Source organism: Leucoraja erinacea, chromosome 28 (assembly GCF_028641065.1).
Source record: "Leucoraja erinacea ecotype New England chromosome 28, Leri_hhj_1, whole genome shotgun sequence".
Lineage (NCBI taxonomy): Eukaryota > Metazoa > Chordata > Chondrichthyes > Rajiformes > Rajidae > Leucoraja > Leucoraja erinaceus.
This window is the reverse complement of record NC_073404.1, coordinates 2,186,352-2,204,918: the sequence shown is the minus strand read 5'-3', so window position 1 is coordinate 2,204,918 and position 18,567 is coordinate 2,186,352. Positions and strand designations below refer to the sequence as shown.

The 18,567-nt window shown below is 41.2% G+C and overlaps 1 protein-coding gene across 5 annotated transcripts in view; it reads left to right on the top strand.

The window, feature by feature from the left end:
* Nucleotides 1-18,567, top strand: part of LOC129710508 (uncharacterized) — an 84,554-nt gene that overhangs the window by 49,943 nt on the left and 16,044 nt on the right. For all 5 annotated transcript variants that reach the window (XR_008725687.1, XM_055657507.1, XM_055657506.1 and 2 more), the window contains 7 exons: nucleotides 178-289; nucleotides 4,352-4,426; nucleotides 5,410-5,549; nucleotides 10,568-10,721; nucleotides 13,623-13,704; nucleotides 14,563-14,640; nucleotides 15,269-15,359. Coding sequence is in view for 4 of the 5 variants with exons in the window: in XM_055657507.1 (XP_055513482.1) it covers nucleotides 178-289; nucleotides 4,352-4,426; nucleotides 5,410-5,549; nucleotides 10,568-10,721; nucleotides 13,623-13,704; nucleotides 14,563-14,640; nucleotides 15,269-15,359 (732 nt within the window). In the remaining variant the exon portion in view is untranslated. The remainder of the gene's footprint in view (nucleotides 1-177; nucleotides 290-4,351; nucleotides 4,427-5,409; nucleotides 5,550-10,567; nucleotides 10,722-13,622; nucleotides 13,705-14,562; nucleotides 14,641-15,268; nucleotides 15,360-18,567) is intronic.

Here is an 18,567-nt window from a genome sequence, read left to right as displayed (position 1 = left end):
TATAAAACTGAGGTTTATCAAATAAATAGATGGTCAGCTGAAACTGCATACAACTCCAACATCTTGTACACAGCCTATTCATCAAGTAACAAGACTATGTACATGTTATTTATGAATGAGAGTGACAAACCCTAGAACAGGTGCTTGAGTTGTCCTTTGTCATGTTGTACTCCACAGATGCCCGGCAGCTCAGCAGATGACAATTTGTTCGAAGGAATGGCAAACATGCTTGATGAAAAGGATAAAGAAATGTCTGCCATAATTCAGAAAATCTACACTCAGCAAGCAGGTATGTTGGATATACATAACTCATGCAAAATAAATTCCTTTGATTTCTGGCTTTCTCTTCTTCCCCTGAAGCACTGGACTTTATCCCCAATTTTAATCCGACAGCACGTTTCCCATGATTTATAGAGTAGGCACAGAAATGGCCCACCTTGTCCATGCTGATCTTTTTGCACTTTCTACACTAGTCCCATTTGCCTGCATTACATTCGTATTCTTCTCATACTTTCATGGAATCATACAATGTGGAAGCAGGCCATTCAGTCCACCCTGTCCATGCCTAACAGTGAACACCCATCTGTATTAACTCCATCTTCTAGCACTTGGCCCATAGCCATCTGTATGTGGGAGTTTCAAGTACTCGTGAATGCACCTCGACTCCTGTGAGAGACTCTGCTTCCACCACTCTCTTAGGCATTCCAGGTAGTCACCACTAACTTGGTCAAAAAGATCCCCCTCGGATCCCTTCTCTTGTATCTATGTCTAGCTACATTTATCTTTGATAAGGGAAAAAGTTTCCTGCAGTCTTTAATCCTCGTAATTTAATATCCCAATCTTGTCCCATCTTCACCTTCTCTGCTTCAGTGAAAGCAGACCGAGCCTCATCAGTCTCTCCTCAGAATTGAAATGCTGCACCCCCAAACAAGATCCTTGTGAATCTCCTCTGTTCTCCCTCCATTTCCTACACATCCTTCCCATCGTGTGGTGACCAGATTTTATGCAGTCTTCCTCCAGATGAGGACTGGCCGACTTTTATAAAGTTGGAGTATAACATAGAAACATAGAAAATAGGTACAGGAGTAGGCCATTCGGCCCTTCGAGCCTGCACCGCCATTCAATATGATCAAGGCTGATCATCCAACTCAGTATCCTGTACCTGCCTTCTATCCATACCCCCTGATCCCTTTAGCCACAAGGGCCACATCTAACTCCCTCTTAAATATAGCCTATGAACTGGCCTCAACTACCTTCTGTGGCAGAGAATTCCAGAGATTCACCTGTGTGAAAAATGTTTTCCTCATCTCGGTCCTAAAAGATTTCCCCCTTATCCTTAAACTGTGACCCCTTGTTCTGGACTTTCCCAACATCGGGAACAATCTTCCTGCATCTAGCCTGTCCAACCCCTTAAGAATTTTGTAAGTTTCTATAAGATCCCCCCGCAATCTTCTAAATTCTAGCGAGTACAAACCGAGTCTATCCAGTCTTTCTTCATATGAAAGTCCTGACATCCCAGAAATCAGTCTGGTGAACCTTCTCTGTACACCCTCTATGGCAAGAATGTCCTTCCTCAGATTAGGAGACTAAAACTGTACACAATACTCCAGGTGTGGTCTCACCAAGACCCTGTACAACTGCAGTAGAACCTCCCTGCTCCTATACTCAAATCCTTTTGCTATGAATGCTAACATACCATTCGCCTTCTTCACTGCCTGCTGCACCTGCATGCCTACTTTTAATGACTGGTATACCATGACACCCAGGTCTCGTTGCATCTCCCCCTTTCCTAATCGGCCACCATTCAGATAATAGTCTACTTTCCTGTTTTTGCCACCAAAGTGGATAACCTCACATTTATCCACATTATACTGCATCTGCCATGCATTTGCCCACTCACACAGCCTATCCAAGTCACCTTACAGCCTCCTAGCATCCTCCACACAGCTAACACTGCCACCCAGCTTTGTGTCATCCGCAAATTTGGAGATGTTGCATTCGATTCCCTCGTCCAAATCATTAATATATATCGTAAATAGCTGGGGTCCCAGCACTGTGCCTTGCGGTACCCCACTAGTCACTGCCTGCCATTGTGAAAAAGACACGTTTACTCCTACTCTTTGCTTCCTGTCTGCCAGCCAGTTCTCTATCCACATCATTACTGAACCCCCAATACCGTGTGCTTTAAGTTTGTATACTAATCTCTTATGTGGGACCTTGTCGAAAGCCTTCTGAAAGTCCAGATATAACACATCCTTATCTCCCTTATCCACTCGATTAGTTACATCTTCGAAAATTCTATAAGATTCGTCAGACATGATTTACCTTTCATAAATCCATGCTGACTTTGTCCAATGATTTCACCACTTTCCAAATGTGCTGCTATCCCATCTTTAATAACTGATTCCAGCAGTTTCCCCACTACCGACGTTAGACTAACTGGTCTGTAATTCCCCGTTTTCTCTCTCCCTCCCTTTTAAAAAAAGTGGGGATACATTAGCTACCCTCCAATCCTCAGGAACTACTCCAGAATCTAAAGAGTTTTGAAAAATTATCACTAATGCATCCACTATTTCTGGGGCTACTTCCTTAAGTACTCTGGGATGCAGCCTATCTGGCCCTGGGGATTTATCGGCCTTTAATCCATTCAATTTACCTAACACCACTTCCCGGCTAACCTGGATTTCACTCAGTTCCTCCGTCTCATTTGACCCCCGGTCCCCTGCTATTTCCGGCAGATTATTTATGTCTTCCTTAGTGAAGACAGAACCAAAGTAGTTATTCAATTGGTCTGCCATGTCCTTATTCCCCATGATCAATTCACCTATTTCTGACTGCAAGGGACCAACATTTGTTTTAACTAATCTTTTTCTCTTCACATATCTATAAAAGCTTTTGCAGTCAGTTTCTATGTTCCCTGCCAGTTTTCTTTCATAATCTATTTTCCCTTTCCTAATTAAGCCCTTTGTCCTCCTCTGCTGGACTCTGAATTTCTCCCAGTCCTCTGGTAGGCTGCTCTTTCTGGCTAATTTGTACGCTTCATATTTTGTTTTGATACTATCCCGGATTTCCCTTTCTTGGATTCAGTTCTCAACTATTGAAGGGAGTTTACCTTACACCTTCTTAACCACATTATCAACCTGAGCCGTCACATTCAAGGATCTTTGGCCTTGTACACCATGGTCCTTCTGATCCTCCACACTCGCTAGGACATTACCTTTCATGTTCTATGTCCTCGCCTCATTATACTGAACTTAAAGAAAGGTGACTTTGAAGGTATGAGATGAGAATTGGCTAGGTTAGACTGGCAAATTATACTTAAGCTCTCTTATGCGGCTGTCCATTAAGGCGAGTGACAAAGGTAGAGTTGCCAACAAAACAACCGGTAATGGAAATCGTTAACACATTTGATAACAGGAACTATAGGCAGAATATTAAATATTCTATTAAAGAATATTTAAAATCTTACCACGTGATAGGTAACCTGACGTGGTAATAATATAAGTTATCATTTCCATTGGCATATCAACCGCTCCATCATATAAAGAGTTATCGAGTTGTACAGCATGGAAATGGGCCCTTCGCCCCAACTTGTCCATGCCGACCAAGATGCCCCATCTAAACTTTCCATTTGCCACATTTGGCTCATCTCCCTCTAAACTTTTCCAATTCCTGTCTTGCCTTTGAAATGCTGTTATAGTATCAGCATCAATTACCTCATCTGGCAACTCTTTACATATATCCACAACCTTCTGAGTGTAAAGTTGCCCCTTGGGTTTATATTAAATCTTGCCCCTCTCACCTGAAACCTATGTCCTCTGGTTCTTGATTCCCTTATCCTGGGTAAAAGACTCTCTGCGTTCGCCCTCCCTATTCCTCTCCTGATTTTTTCCACTGCTATAATATCACGCCTCAACCTCCTATGCTCCAAAGATTAAAGCACCATTGTTCAACCTCTCCCCATAGCTTAACACCAAGTCCTGGCAACATCCTTGTAAATCTTCTTTGCACTCCCTGCAGCTTAATGACATTCCTCCTGTAGCTGGATGACTAGAACTGACACAGTACTCCAAGTGTGGTCTCACCAAGATCTTGTACAACTGTCCCAACCTCTAGACCCAATAGGTACACAAAAATGCTGGAGAAACTCAGCAGTTCCTTCTTAAACACTCTATACTCAATACCCTGACTGTTGAAGGCCAGTGTACCACCCAATCTACCTGATACAGTCTGTAACCATTTTTGCAGTGATTACAGAAGCTAGAACAGGGCAAATGTACAAGATAAAGGTAATCAAAAGCCCAAGACAAAAGAGGCATTTTTATTGATTTATATTTGTTTTCCTCTTTAGGGAACCAATCCAGGCAAGATTTACTGAGAGGATTACAAAGCCTTCTCAATCCAGTGATCAGTACTCTCTTTGTGGGTGAGTCCAGGAGACTTCATGATATTTTCTTATTTTTAATGCATGACATTTTCTGTAAATATATCTGTGAAGTAGGAAAAAGTCCTACTTCCTCCATCAACTCAGTTGTCACATCTACGAGCTGCCATGGTATTTAACAATGGAGATCAAAAAATCCATTACGAATAGGAGCAGGAATAGTCCGTGTAGTCAAACCTACTGGTTTAAGGTGAAAGGGGGGAGATTAAAGAGGGACCTAAGGGGCTACATTTCACTCAGTAGAAAGTTGGTTTCTGGAATGAGGTGCAAGAGATGGCCTAAAAGTAAATAGATTTGACGATATTTGAACAGATAAGGAAGGATTTTGAGGCTCTTGGGCAAATGGAACTAGCCCACAATGTCAATTTGGTCAGCATGGACTAGCTGGGCCAAAGAGCCTGTTTCCATGCTGTACAATTCTATGACTATTGGTTTAGGAAGAATACCATTGTTTAAGTGGGAAAGCAAATCAGTTAGTCAGAAATTTATGACAAAGAGGCCATTTGGTTAAAGTGTGTAGGATCATGGTGCCAAATTTATATTAGCCATATTGCCTGTATGTGGTCTATGTCCCTCAGTTCCATGCCTGTTCATGTGCCTGTCTAAATGCTTCTAAAATGGTGCTGCAGTATTGGCTTTCATCACCTTCCCTGACAGCGCATTCCAATTATTTCATCTGAGACTTAAAGTACTTGAGCAAGTGATATCTGTTTCAACGAGAGAACAGTGTACCAATCCGAGTCTCCATCTTATCTTGCGAAGCGCAACGCAGTCACCTGATTTGTGTTTGGAAATTAACTACATTTTAATACCTTTTTGATAAACTGTATTCACCAGTATAAATAAATGAATAAATTAGTACCTGTTTTGATCTTATAACTCTATCCATCAATCAGTGTAAAAATAACAAATATTTTTTTAGTGGTCATAATTCAAGGATCTGAAAGAACTGATTGTGTTTATAGGATACCTGAACATGGAAACATTGCTGTACGTTTGGGATCAGCACATCATTGGCCTTGGTCATCCTTCCTACAACTGTCTCCCAGCGTTCTGCCTGGCCTTTATTCTTTTGCTACGAGAACATTTACAAATTTGCAAAACGGTATGTAAGGGTTACTGCAGCTACACAGCTGATACATTGTGAATTTAAGAGATATTTGCAAATGTCTCCTTAACGGTATTGAACTGACTCACAAACATGATGGAGTAAACTTTCTGAGGAACTCTCCTCGGAGTTCGAATGAACTGTAAAGTAGCCATGTCACCTCAGCCTATTTTCTGAAGAGTTGTGTTTGTTGTTCATTTGCACAATGTGGGTGTCAGTGGAAAGGCCAGCATTGATTCCCCCAATCTTAACGCAGATAGGGAAGTGATGATGAGTTATTCTCTTGATCGATTACATCACAGTATTATTTCTATAACATATGCCATATAAATGCCTTGCGAACCACAGAGTCATAGAAACAGGCCCTTCGGCCCACCACATGATCTCATGCCCATCTTTACTACCTTATTTACTTTCTGGATATATTTGGAAGAAGCAAATAAAAAGGGAGATGTGGCCAGTATACTAGAGACACATATACATAGGATTTTATGGTAATATTTATTTTTTGTTTGCAAGTTATTTTCTATATTGTGGTAGTGACAGATCCACGAATCTATAATCTGAATGTTCTGAAAGATGATGTGGAAATCAATTCTTTCTTTGATATGAATTTGTAGATGCTGATTATAGCCAGAGTTATAATTCAGGTTTCCCAGTACTTCCTCAATACCTTACTAATGAACCATTGTTAATGCGTGTACATTCATCTATTTTTTTAAAGGTGTGTATACATTGCTGGTAAGGAAGTCTCTGAGGTAAGGCAGAGGAACTTAAAGCATGTTTCAGCCCGGGTGATTGTGATAGAACATAGAACAGTACAGTACAGGAACAGGCCCTTCAGTCCACAGTGTCCCCGCTAAACATGATGCCAAGTTGAACTAATCTTCTCAGCCTGCACACAATCCATATCATAGAACATAGAAAGGTCTGTGCCAAACATGATGCAAAACTAAACTAATCATATCTGCTTGCATATGATCCACCCGCTCCATTCCCTGACATGCTATATCTAAAAGCCAACTAAACATCACAATCGTATCAGCCTCCTCCACCATTCCTGGGAGGGTGTTCAAGATACCCACCATCCTCTGTATAAAAAAACTTGCCCTGAACATCTCCTTTAAACTCCTCTAAGATACAGAAAATAAATATAAAAATTACAAAAATAAGTTAACTTATATTATAAGAACAAGCAAGAAAGATTATTATAAGAAAAAATTAAATGATAACAAAAACAACATAAAAAGAATATGGAACATACTTAATAGTATTATCAGAAATGGTCCGGGGAAAACAAACTACCCGAAGTATTTTATTGATAAGGACAATGAAAATTATAATATGGAGGATGTAGCTAATAGCTTTAATAATTTTTTTGTAAATGTTGCACCAGACCTGGCTAAACAAATCCCTGATCCAGGGACATCTGGAGAAACTCCTGAGAATTTATTGGAGAGAAATCCCTGCTCTATGTTTCTTATGGCAGTAGATGAAAAAGAACTGTTGGACATTGTTAAAACATATAAAAACAAAATGTCTACTGATTTCAACGACATTGACATGTCGTTAGTTACGATGGTCATTGAGGGGATTTCCAAACCTCTAACATTTATCTGTAATTTATCTTTCCAAACCGGTACTTTTCCAATCAAAATGAAAATAGCAAAAGTCATACCAATATACAAAACTGGGAACAAGCATCATTTCACAAACTATAGACCTGTTTCTTTACTCCCTCAATTCTCCAAAATACTAGAAAAAATGTTTAACAATAGATTAGACATATTTGTAGAAAAGAATAAATTAATCACTGAAAGTCAATATGGATTCAGATCAAACAGATCAACAGCACTTGCAATAATAGAATCAATTGAAGATATCACAAACGCTATTGACAATAAACTATATGCAGCTGGGATATTTATTGATATAAAGAAAGCATTTGATACGATCAATCATGATATTTTATTTAAAAAAATTAGAAAGGTATGGCATCAGAGGTCTAGTACTGGATTGGATAAAAAGCTATTTAAGTAACAGGCAACAGTTTGTGAAGCTGGGCAGCTACAGTTCTACATGTTTGGACATTGCTTGTGGTGTCCCCCAGGGGTCAGTGTTGGGTCCACAACTATTCATCATGTATATAAACGACATTTGTAATGTGTCCAATGCCTTGAGGCTGGTCTTGTTTGCAGACGACACAAATATTTTTTGTTCTGGGGAGAATTTAAAACAACTACTGGACAAAATAACAAAAGAAATGGGCAAACTGAAAACATGGTTTGACAGGAACAAAATATCTTTAAACTTGAGCAAAACCAAAATAATGTTATTTGGTAATTGCAGATCAATTACACAAGCAAATATAAAGATAAATAGGGTTGAAATTGAACGAGTTCATGAAAATAAATGTCTTGGGGTTATAATGGATGATAGAATCAGCTGGAAATCACACATTAAACATGTACAATCCAAACTGGCAAAAAGCATTTCTGTATTACACAAAGTTAAGCAGGTTCTGGATCACAAATCACTCCGCATTCTCTACTGTTCACTAATCTTACCCTATTTAAATTACTGTGCAGAAGTCTGGGGCAATAACTATAAAAGTTTGCTGCATTCATTAACTATTCTGCAAAAAAGAGCAATACGTATTATTCACAATGTCAGGTATCTGGGTCACACTAATCCATTATTCTTACAGTCAAAATTATTAAAATTAGAAGATTTGGTTGCATTTAAAACAGCACAGATAATGTTTAGGGCCAAAAATAAAAACTTACCTGGAAATATACAAAAATTATTCAATGAGCGAGTGGGGGGTTATAATTTAAGAAGAATATTTAATTTTAAGGTACAAAGAGTCCGCACGACCAGAAAAACTTTTTGTATTTCGGTCTGTGGAGTAGGATTGTGGAACAGTTTGAATGTGGAGTTAAAGCAATGTCCAAATATGAACCAGTTCAAAATGACATACAAAAAACTTTTTTTCACAAGATACAGGGATGAAGGGGTTGTTTGACAAACAGGGGTTAATGTTTATTTATTATTTTATTTATTATTTATTTATGTTTTTTTGGTTACTTCATACATATTACTTGTATGTGTGTATCAGCTGTATGTATATATATATGTCTGTATGCATCTCTAAAAATTGTCTAGGGTATTATTATTATTAATTAATTAATTATTAAATATGGAAGAAGGGTTTAGGGAGAAGAGGTGAGATTAAATAAGTTATTCTTCTTCTCACTCCTTTTCGAGCTTGTAAAGAAAAAGTGTTGGACATTTAAATTTTGCTTTATGCTTTTCATTGCTTTGCAAATATTGCCTGGAATGTCCAATTGTTTGACTACTTCGATTTTGTTGTTGTTATTTATTCCTATTTATGTCTTTACTTGTTCGGAATAAATAAACAAATAATAAATAAATAATGAAATAATAAACTGCTTTCCACCCTTGGAAAAAGTTGTACCCTGCGTACGCTTCTCCAGCCAAACCATTCCTCACTTGTTCAATTGATCAAGTCCTGCTGCACCTTTAATAACCATCTTCCCTTTCTACAATACCACCCACCTGAGTGTTATCTGTAAATGTATTAATCATGTGTTTGTACGTTCCAACCCAGTTTGTTGATATCGTTGGATGGGCAGGAGCAGAAATCAGGGTGCTGGCTTGTGAAAGAAATTGCGGTTCAGGGGCCATGGTTTACCTTTATTATTGTTGCATTGAAAAGCTTTGTTATCCAAACAAATCAGATGTACTACTGCATAAATTCAAGCAAGTCCAATTCAAGTGTCAAAAGATAGAGCAAAGGAGAAGATACGGAGTGCAGAATATGGACCTCAGCATTGTAGTGTATCAGTTCCAAAGACAAGGCCTCATGTCCTCATTGGGGTAGAGGTGAATCAGATAGTACCCTAGCTTATAGATGGACCGTTCAGAAGACTGATAAACAGGGAAAGAAGCTGTTTCTGAGTGTGGTGGTGTGTGCTTTAATGTGAGTCAGAAAGTCGGGGCTCCAGTGGTACAGTGCTGATTTGTTGGTCCAGGAGTTTGGAGATGAATTTGGATGGGATTATGGTGTTGAAGGTGGTAATCGATAAAGAGAAGTCTAATGTAGGTGTCCTTGTGGTCTAAGTGTTCCACAGCTGAGTTTAGGGTCAGGGAGATGGCGACTGCCGTGGATCTGTTGTGACTTTAAGCAAACTGCAGTGGATCAAGGCTGGCAGGGAGGCTAGAGGTAATGTGTGCCATCTGTAGTCTCTCAAAATACTTATTTTAGTTTTGTTTAAAGAAAAAGCACAGAACCAGGCGCTTTGGTCCACCGAGTCCACGCCGACCTGCAATCCCCGTACACTTACACTATTCGACACACACTAGAGACAATTTACAATTATAACAAACCAATGAATCTACAAACCTGCACGTCTTTGGGAGTGTGGGAGGAAAATGGAGATCCCAGAGAAAACCCATGCAGGTCACGGGGAGAACGTATAAACTCAGTACAGACAAGCACCAGGATCAACCCTGGGTCTCTGGCGCTGTAAGGCAGCAACTCTACTGCTGCACCACCGTGCCACCCATGATGGTTGATGCAGAGCTATTCGACGCTAGTCATTAAGGCGCGCTACTTCACTCTCAGGAAGGCCGATCCTACATCTGCCACAGTAACCGTTGGTACAGGTGCACCGAGACTGGCTGGGTATGTGTCATCCTTTGTCTGCCCTTCTGTACAAAGCGGGTGTAGAATCTATTGAGTTCATCAGGTAGGGAGCCATTGTGGCCAGTGATTCTACCTGATTTCTCTTTGTAGCCTGTTATAGTGTGTTAGCCTTGCCACAAGTATCCTTGTCAACCCCTATGGACTCCAGATTGGTCCTGAATTCCTTCTTGGCATCTTCCATGGCTCTGCAAAGGTTGTTGGTAGATTTCTTGTAATGCTTGGGATTGTTTGTTTGAAATGCTGCACACTTAAATTTACTATCAATCATCAATTAATTCCTCTCAAGCCAGGTGATGTGGATGCAGTTCTAAGATCACACGCTGCTGAATTGACAAGTTTACAGTTTCAGAAAGTGATCAAAGAGCATTTCTACTCGAACCTCTACAAAAGTTTAACCAAGCAGAACACTGATGTATTTATGGCACTGAACTCAGACCAAGGTGAGTTCTCATGGATCTTGATCATTTTCACATGCCAATTGCCCCTTCAAACGGCAAAGAAATTTGTTTTTATTAAGTTATGAAGAATTATTGGATTGGTGTAGAGTTGCTAAACTTTTTAGACTGGGGTACATCTCCAGAGGAGTTCTGATGATAAGCCTGAATGTAATGAGTTTGTTTATTCGAACCTAAAATTCTCCCTCTATGATATTGTGTCAACTTTGGGGTGTACCATTGGATTAATTGTTTGCTGTCACTCATTTTGCAATTCCAACCACAACAGTGCAACAAATATCAACAAGCATCTAAACACACCAAGTCAGAGTCAACTCAAGAGAGTTTATTGTCATGTGTCCCAGAAAGGGCAATGAAATTCTTGCTTGCTGCAGCACAACAGAATATAGTAAGCAAAAATACAGAACAGTTTAGATGAACAGTCATTGACTTGCGGACAGAACCGAGCTGCCAGAGGAGTTAGTTGAGCCTGTTAAATAACAGCATTTAAAATCCACATAGACAGGTACATGGATAGGGAAGGGTTAGAGAGATGTAGACAGTCTGTCTGTCCCTTCCTTCTTTGTTGTTTTAATACTATGTGTTAAATGTATGTTTTTAGTATTCTTTATCTTGTTTTATATGGGGGGTGGGGTTGGGGAAACTTCTTTTAATCTCCTACCTCGACGGAGTTGCGATTTTTTTCCATATCGTATCTCCGTCCGCACTGCGGCCTAACATTGAGGAGTTGGCAGCCTCTGCTGGAGACCGACTTCGGGAGCTCCAACCGCAGGAGCCTGCGGACTTTAACATCGTGGAGCTCGCGATCTCTGATTAGAGACCGACTTCGGGAACTACAAGCCACAGGAGCTTCGACCGCCCTGGTCGCGGGGACTTCGATCACCGGCTGCAGGTGCTCGACAGCCCCGACCGCGGGAGAATAAAGAGGAAGAAGATTGGACTTTATTGCCTTCCATTAAAGTGAGAAACGTGGGGAATCCGCTGTGGTGGCTGTTTATGTTAAATTTTACGTAGTTGTGTGTCTAGTTGCTTTTTGTTTTAGTATGGCAGTATGGTAATTCGCAGATCACTGTAGCTAAATTGGTACACATGACAATAAAAGACCTTTGAATTGCCGGCAAATGGCTTAAATGGGGCATCTTGGTCAGTATGGATGTTGAACCAAATAGGATGTTTCTGCGCTGTATGACTATGACTCTTCTCCTAGCTAACACTTGCTAATCAGTCAATTTCCTTGTGCATCTCCAGATGTGGTCTCAACAAAGTTTTATACAGCTGCAACGTTCCTTCTGAACGTTTATATTCAACACTCCAACCGATAAAGAAAATTATGTGTAGCGGGTCCCATAATTACAACGCAGTGGTCAAGATGAGAGTTTTAGTAATATAATACAATACAATACGGTTTATTTGTTAAAATGGCAGTGAAATGGATATGTCAGCAGTGATCACTGTAATAAAGAGCACAACAAAAACACATTTGACATAAAAAACCACAGCATTCACCTTTGTGGAAGGCACACAATTTGCCAGTCCTCCTCCATTTTGCCCCCGTAGTCGGGACCTCAACCCTCCGCAACCGCCGCTGCGGGCGTCTTGGAAGGACAAGGTACGAGTCCAGGTAAGTCCAAATAGGATGTTTCCGTGCTGTATAGGCCGCACGATGACTCTTCCCTCCACGTCGCAGCCAGAACACCTTGACTGCAGGGCCGGCAGTCAAGCTCCCTTCCAGGGGGTTGTTAATCTCCTAGAAGTTGGCTGCGTCTCGGCAAGTTTTACCCCGGGTCCCCCCGAGGGATCCCGGGCTGTAGACGCCGTTCTGGAGCTCTGGACCGCGGCTTCAGGCTGCCGGCTCAACGGGCCAACGAAACGGAGAGCTCCCCTCCAGCGAGGGCTCGCCCGCTCCACATTGACAGTCCACGCTGCACCCGCCGCCGGAGCCCCGAGCCCCGGGCGCGTCTCCGGGAAAGGTCGCCATCCTCGCTACAACGGGGGCAGGCGACCTGGCAAAAGTCGGTCCAGGAGATGATTAAAAACATACTTTTTAGTAAAGTTGAAAATATAACGCGCTGCTGACAGGGCTGCCACCATTGCAGCGCCCCCACCGACCGATATCGTATCGATGTGTGTGTAAAAATCATATGTCAATAACATTAATAGCACATCAATACCATTTAATGTTAAATATCAGGAGAGTTTTTAAAGAGATGGTGGTAGATGCCAAGAGCACACTGCCAAAGGGAGGTGGTAGAAGCAGGTACATTAGCAATGTTTATGAAGTATTTACAGACACATCAACAGGCAGGGAATAGAGGGATCAACCAATCATAGATGGGTTCAGTTTTGATGGGCATCATGGTCAACACAGACATTATGGGCCGAAGGGCCTGTATTTGTCTGTATTCTTCAATGTTCTATGGATAGTTGTCATGAAGATAGCAGATTGATATAATAAAAGAACAATATTCAAAGAACAGTACACTTGCTCTGTATAACCATATAAAGGAATGCTGTTTAAAGTATTTAGAGAGAAGTTGGAAAAAAGTATCTATTCAACCAGATTTGGGGGTCTGCAGTTTCCTGCCTCAAGGGGTAGTGGATTCATAAACCTTCACCACCTGGCCTAGTACAAAGGACCACAACCTGTCAAGTTATGGACATAAGTTAAGATGACAAATTACATTCAACTACATTGTTAATCAATAAGGACACATTAGCCCAAATGGTCTCCTTCTCTGCCATAATTGTTTTATATTTATACATTTTTATGAACTGCAAGGAATAGTACGATGCTGCATTTACCATTTTGTTGGTAAATAAACAGCATTTTATACCAGCTGTAATTCAAGCAGGTTTTTATAAATCGTGCTTTGAATTTCTTTTCAGAAAAATTTCTACCTGCATGGACTCATCTCTTCAGAAATCATTTGCCATATCGATCCCAACCAAAAGAGAGGCAACAAGCCAGGTAATGATACAACATATGTACATACCGTCAGATCAGCGGTGCAGGAGGTGTAGCTAGTGGTGGGAGCCTATTGTAGCTGGTGGAATGAAGATGATGATGTGCTGGATGCAGGGACTGATAAAATGAACGGTGAGGATTAGGGGAATTCTATGTCTAGTCTGTCTGGGAGTTGGAGTGAGAGTAGGTGTGAAAATGGAGGAAGTGGGTGATGGGGGGGGGGGGGGGCATTCCCTGTAAATGGAGGGCATCTCGATGCCTAGTATTCTGGTGTGAAAGGCCTCGCCTCAAGAACAGATGTGAAGAGATGGAGAAACTGAGAGAAAGGGGCTGCATCCTTACCGGAGACAGGGTAGGACAAGGTGTAGTGTAGGTTTGTGTTGGAGTCCATGGGTTTGTAGTAAATATCAGATTGTTTATCTCCTGGGATGGAGACGGAGAGATGAAGTAATGGGAGAAAGGTGTCAGATGTTCATAAAGGTGGCATAAGGCATTCATTGATCGGGGCGTTGAGAATAAAAATCATTGATCAGGGTATTGATTATAAAATCAGAAAGCCGTGTTGCAACTATAAAACTTTTGTTGGGTCACGTTTGGAGTATTATGCATAGTTCTGGTCGTCCCATTACAGAAAAGATATGGAGACCTTGGAGAGGGCACAGAGAGGTTCATTAGGAAATTGTCTGGAATAGAGAGTTTAGCTAGAAGGAGAGATATCCATTATTATTTATTGCTGTAAGATAAACCAAGCATAATGAATGTATGAAATCTCTCCAGCCATCGCAATTTTTAATCAAAATGTAATGAAATAAAAGTTAGAAAACCAGTGTACTTTCATTGAACCCCGTTTGCCTTCGATAGGGAGCAACGAGATGCTCAGCACATGCAGTGCTTGAAGGAGGCAAAGCTGACAAAGCTAAGAGAGGATGAAGAACAAAGGTAAGATTGTGTGCCTTGTTTTAATAGGGTCCATTCTCCCAGAGAAAACTATGCAGATTGGAGGCCTCTTATTTCTATAAGAGCCCCATACCCATTTTAGGCAATTGACTTGAACTTAGATGAATGACTCAAGCAGACATTTTTCATGTGTGCAGTGGTCAGGAAAAGTAGGTCCATAAAACTCTTTTAATAAACAGGCATAAAATCAATTAACATGCCTGGGCATCCTTGAAGGGAAATGGTTGGTTTAAATGTTTAAGAAAGAATTGCAGATGCTGGTAAAATCGATGGTAGACACAAAATGCTGGAGAAACTCAGTGGGTGAGGCAGCATCTACGGAGAGAAGGAATTGCCGACGTTTTGGGTCGAAACCCTTCTTCAGACTGATATCAGGAGGGGGTGGGATAAAGAAAGAATGTAGGCGGGGACACTTAAGAAGATAACTATTAATCCAAAAGTCCCATTGAGATTAGCACATTATCTAATTGTCCCACGTCCGAAAGAAGTGTCCCACAGATTGCTTGTGAAACATTTACCAACAACCCTCCTAAAAATATACCTTTTGAAAAATCTGGCAATCCTTGAAGTAAAAGCATGGAAACTAATAACCAATCAAATGTTGCTACAGGACAAAAGAAAAGGAGCTTCAAAGTCTCCTGGAGGAGAGTCAGAGAATTAATCAAGAACAGAAGATTTCATTTGAAGAAAAACTTCGCCAGGTACGCAAAGATGGAACGCACAATATCTGTCCATAGTTTGAGAGTTTTCTTCAAATTTCATCATGGGCAAAGATTTTCATTACATGCACTTTGTAAATCTTTGTGTTAGATCTTCCAGTTCTATATATGTTCTAATATTAATGCCATTAGAAAAGTTACCGGAAAACCAAACTAATATTAATAGGGAATGTAGCAGATAGATCATATCAGTTTAATTTATTGTCATTCCTTGTTCACATGAAGCTCACACAGTAAATAAAATATGTACAGCAATGCTAGATGCAAAAATAAATAGAACAATAAGTACAAAACAGCAGCATGTGCAAGATGTAATGCAATCTGAGTAAGTGGAAAAAAATGAAAGTACGTGAATAACCTAATGAGGGAAAGTTAAGTAAGATTATGTGGCTGACCATCTGGGAATGGGGTGATTGAAGTGATTGATTCAGGAGCCAAGAGCAATGGGGAAGAAGTTGTTTTAAAGTTTGGATGTTTGAATTTTCAAGCTCCTGTATGAACTCCCAGAAGGTAGAAGGAAGAAAAAGGAATGGCCAGGGTGCTGGGGATCCTTGATGAGACTTCCTGCCTTCACAATGCAACGCACCGTGAAGATGGACAGGATGGAAGGAAGTAACTGGGGGTAGACACAAAATGCTGGAGTAACTCAGCGGGACAGGCAGCATCTCTGGAGAGAAGGAATGGGTGACGTTTCGGGTCCCAGCACCAAGCCTTGCGGCACCCCACTAGTCACTGCCTGCCATTCTGAAAAGGACCCGTTAATTCCTACTCTTTGCTTCCTGTCTGCCAACTAGTTCTCTATCCAGGTCAATACCCTACCCCCAAGACCATGTGCTCTAATTTTGCACACTAATCCCCTGTGTGGGACCTTGTCAAATGCTTTTTGAAAGTCCAGATACACCCCATCCATTTATTCATTCTACTTGTTATATCCTCAAAAAATTCCAGAAGATTAGTCAAGCACGATTTCCCCTTCATAAATCCATGCTGACTTTGACTGATCCTGTCACTGCTTTCCAAATGCGCTGCTATAACATCTTTAATTATCGACTCCAACATCTTCCCCACTACTGATGTAAGGCTAGCTGGTCTATAATTCCCTGTTTTCTCTCCCCCTCTCTTAAAAAGCAGAGTTACATTGGCTGCCCTCCAGTCCACAGGAATTGATCCAGAGTTGAGAGAACATTGGGAAATGACCACCAATGCATCCACAATTTCTAGGGCCACCTCCTTGAGTACTCTGGGATGCGGACCATCAGCCCCTGGGGATTTATCTGCCTTCAGTCCCAACAGTTTACTTAACACCATTTCATGACTAATGTAAATTCCCTTCAGTTCCTCCCTCCCACTAGATCCTCGGTCCCCTAGTATTTCTGGGAGATTGTTTGTGTCTTCCTTAGCGAAGACAGCACCAAAGTACTTGTTTAGCTGTTCTGCCACTTCCTTGTTATCCATTATAAATTCACCTGCCTCTGATTGTAAGGGACCTACATTTGTCTTCATATTTTTTTTTCTTTTTACATATCTAAATAAACTTTTAGAGTCAGTTTTTATATTCCCCGCAAGCTCTTTTTCATGCTCATTTTTCCCCTTCTTAATTAACCCCTTTGTCCTCTGAGTTCCAAATATCTCCCAGTCCTCCGGTTTGTTGCTTCCTCTGGCCAATTTATATGCCACTTCCTTGGATTTAACACTATACTTGATTTCCCTCGTCAGCTACGGTTGAGCCGCCTTGCACATTTTATTTTTTCGCCAGACAGGGATGACCAATTTTTGGAGTTCATCCATGTGGTCTTTCAATCTTTGCCATTGAATTTCCACCGTCAACCCTTTAAATACAATTTACCGGTCTATCTTAGCCAATTCCCATCTCATACGTTCATAGTCTCTTTACTTTAAGTTCAGGACCCTGGTCTCCGAATTAACGGTGTCACTCTCCATCCTAATATAGAATTCCACCATATTATGGTCACTGTTGCCCAAGGGGCTTTGCACAACAAGATCGCTAACTAATCCTTCCTCATTACACAATACCCAGTCTAGGATGGTCTGTCCTCTAGTCGGTTGCCCCTGAACGTCCGTTGAAACAGCAGCCTTGCTCTAAGCTCTTTAAGCTTGTTTCTCATGCGTTTGATCATTAGATAAATGTTAAAGAGGGGCCCAAATCCCCACTCTTTCAGTTGCACCCGGAACCTGCCACCTCCCCCTCAACCTCAACCCTGCCTTGTCTTGTTGGTGCTCACAGCTGTGTCAGTAGCATCAGGTTTAATAAAGATTGATAGTTCTAAATAGGAGACTTTCAGCAGTGGAACTGCTGAAACTGATAGATTAGCAGAAAACAATCATGAAAGGCTGTTTCAACACAAAGTTTCTCTCGAGTTTGTACGTTCTCCCCCTGACCTGCGTGGGTTTTTCTTTGGGGATCTCGGGTTTCCTCCCACAATCCAAAGACATACAGGTTTGTAGGCTAATTGGCTTGGTTTGATTGTAAATTGTCCCAAGTGTGTAGAATAGGCTAAGTGTGCAGGGAATGCTGGTCAGCACAGACTCGCCTGGTCTGCGCTATATCTCCAAGTTAAGCTAAATTAAATTGTTTTAGGTGGAGCTTTGTGTAATATATCACCATTATCCTGCAGCATCTCTTTTTTTACACGCACCTGGCATACCCATAGAAAGCAGAGGGTAGTGGTAGAAGGGTGTTTGTTATTCTGGCTGGAGGTCTGTGATTAGTGGTGTTTTGCAGGGATCTTTGCTAGGACTTATAAATCACTTGGACATTTATGTGGATGGGTTGGATAGTAAGATGGCAGATGACTACAACATTGATGAATTTGTGGACACTCAGGAAGGTTGTTAAAGGATACAGCAGGATATAGATCAATCGCCTATATGCAATTAAGCCCCTCTCCCACTTACGTGTCCTTGGCACGCTAATTATGTGACCTTATGGTCGTGTTGAGGCATGACTTTATGCGTCTGGAGCGCGTGATGTCATTTGAAGATGGACACAAAAAGCTGGAGTAACTCAGCGGGACTGGCAGCGTATCTGGAGAGAAGGAATGGGTGATGTTTCGGGTCGAGACTCTTCTTCAGCCTGAAAGAAGGGTCTTGACCCGAAACATCATCCATTCGTTCTCTCCAGAGATGCTGCCGGTCCCGCTGAGAAGTGGTGGCGGAACCGGACCGCAAC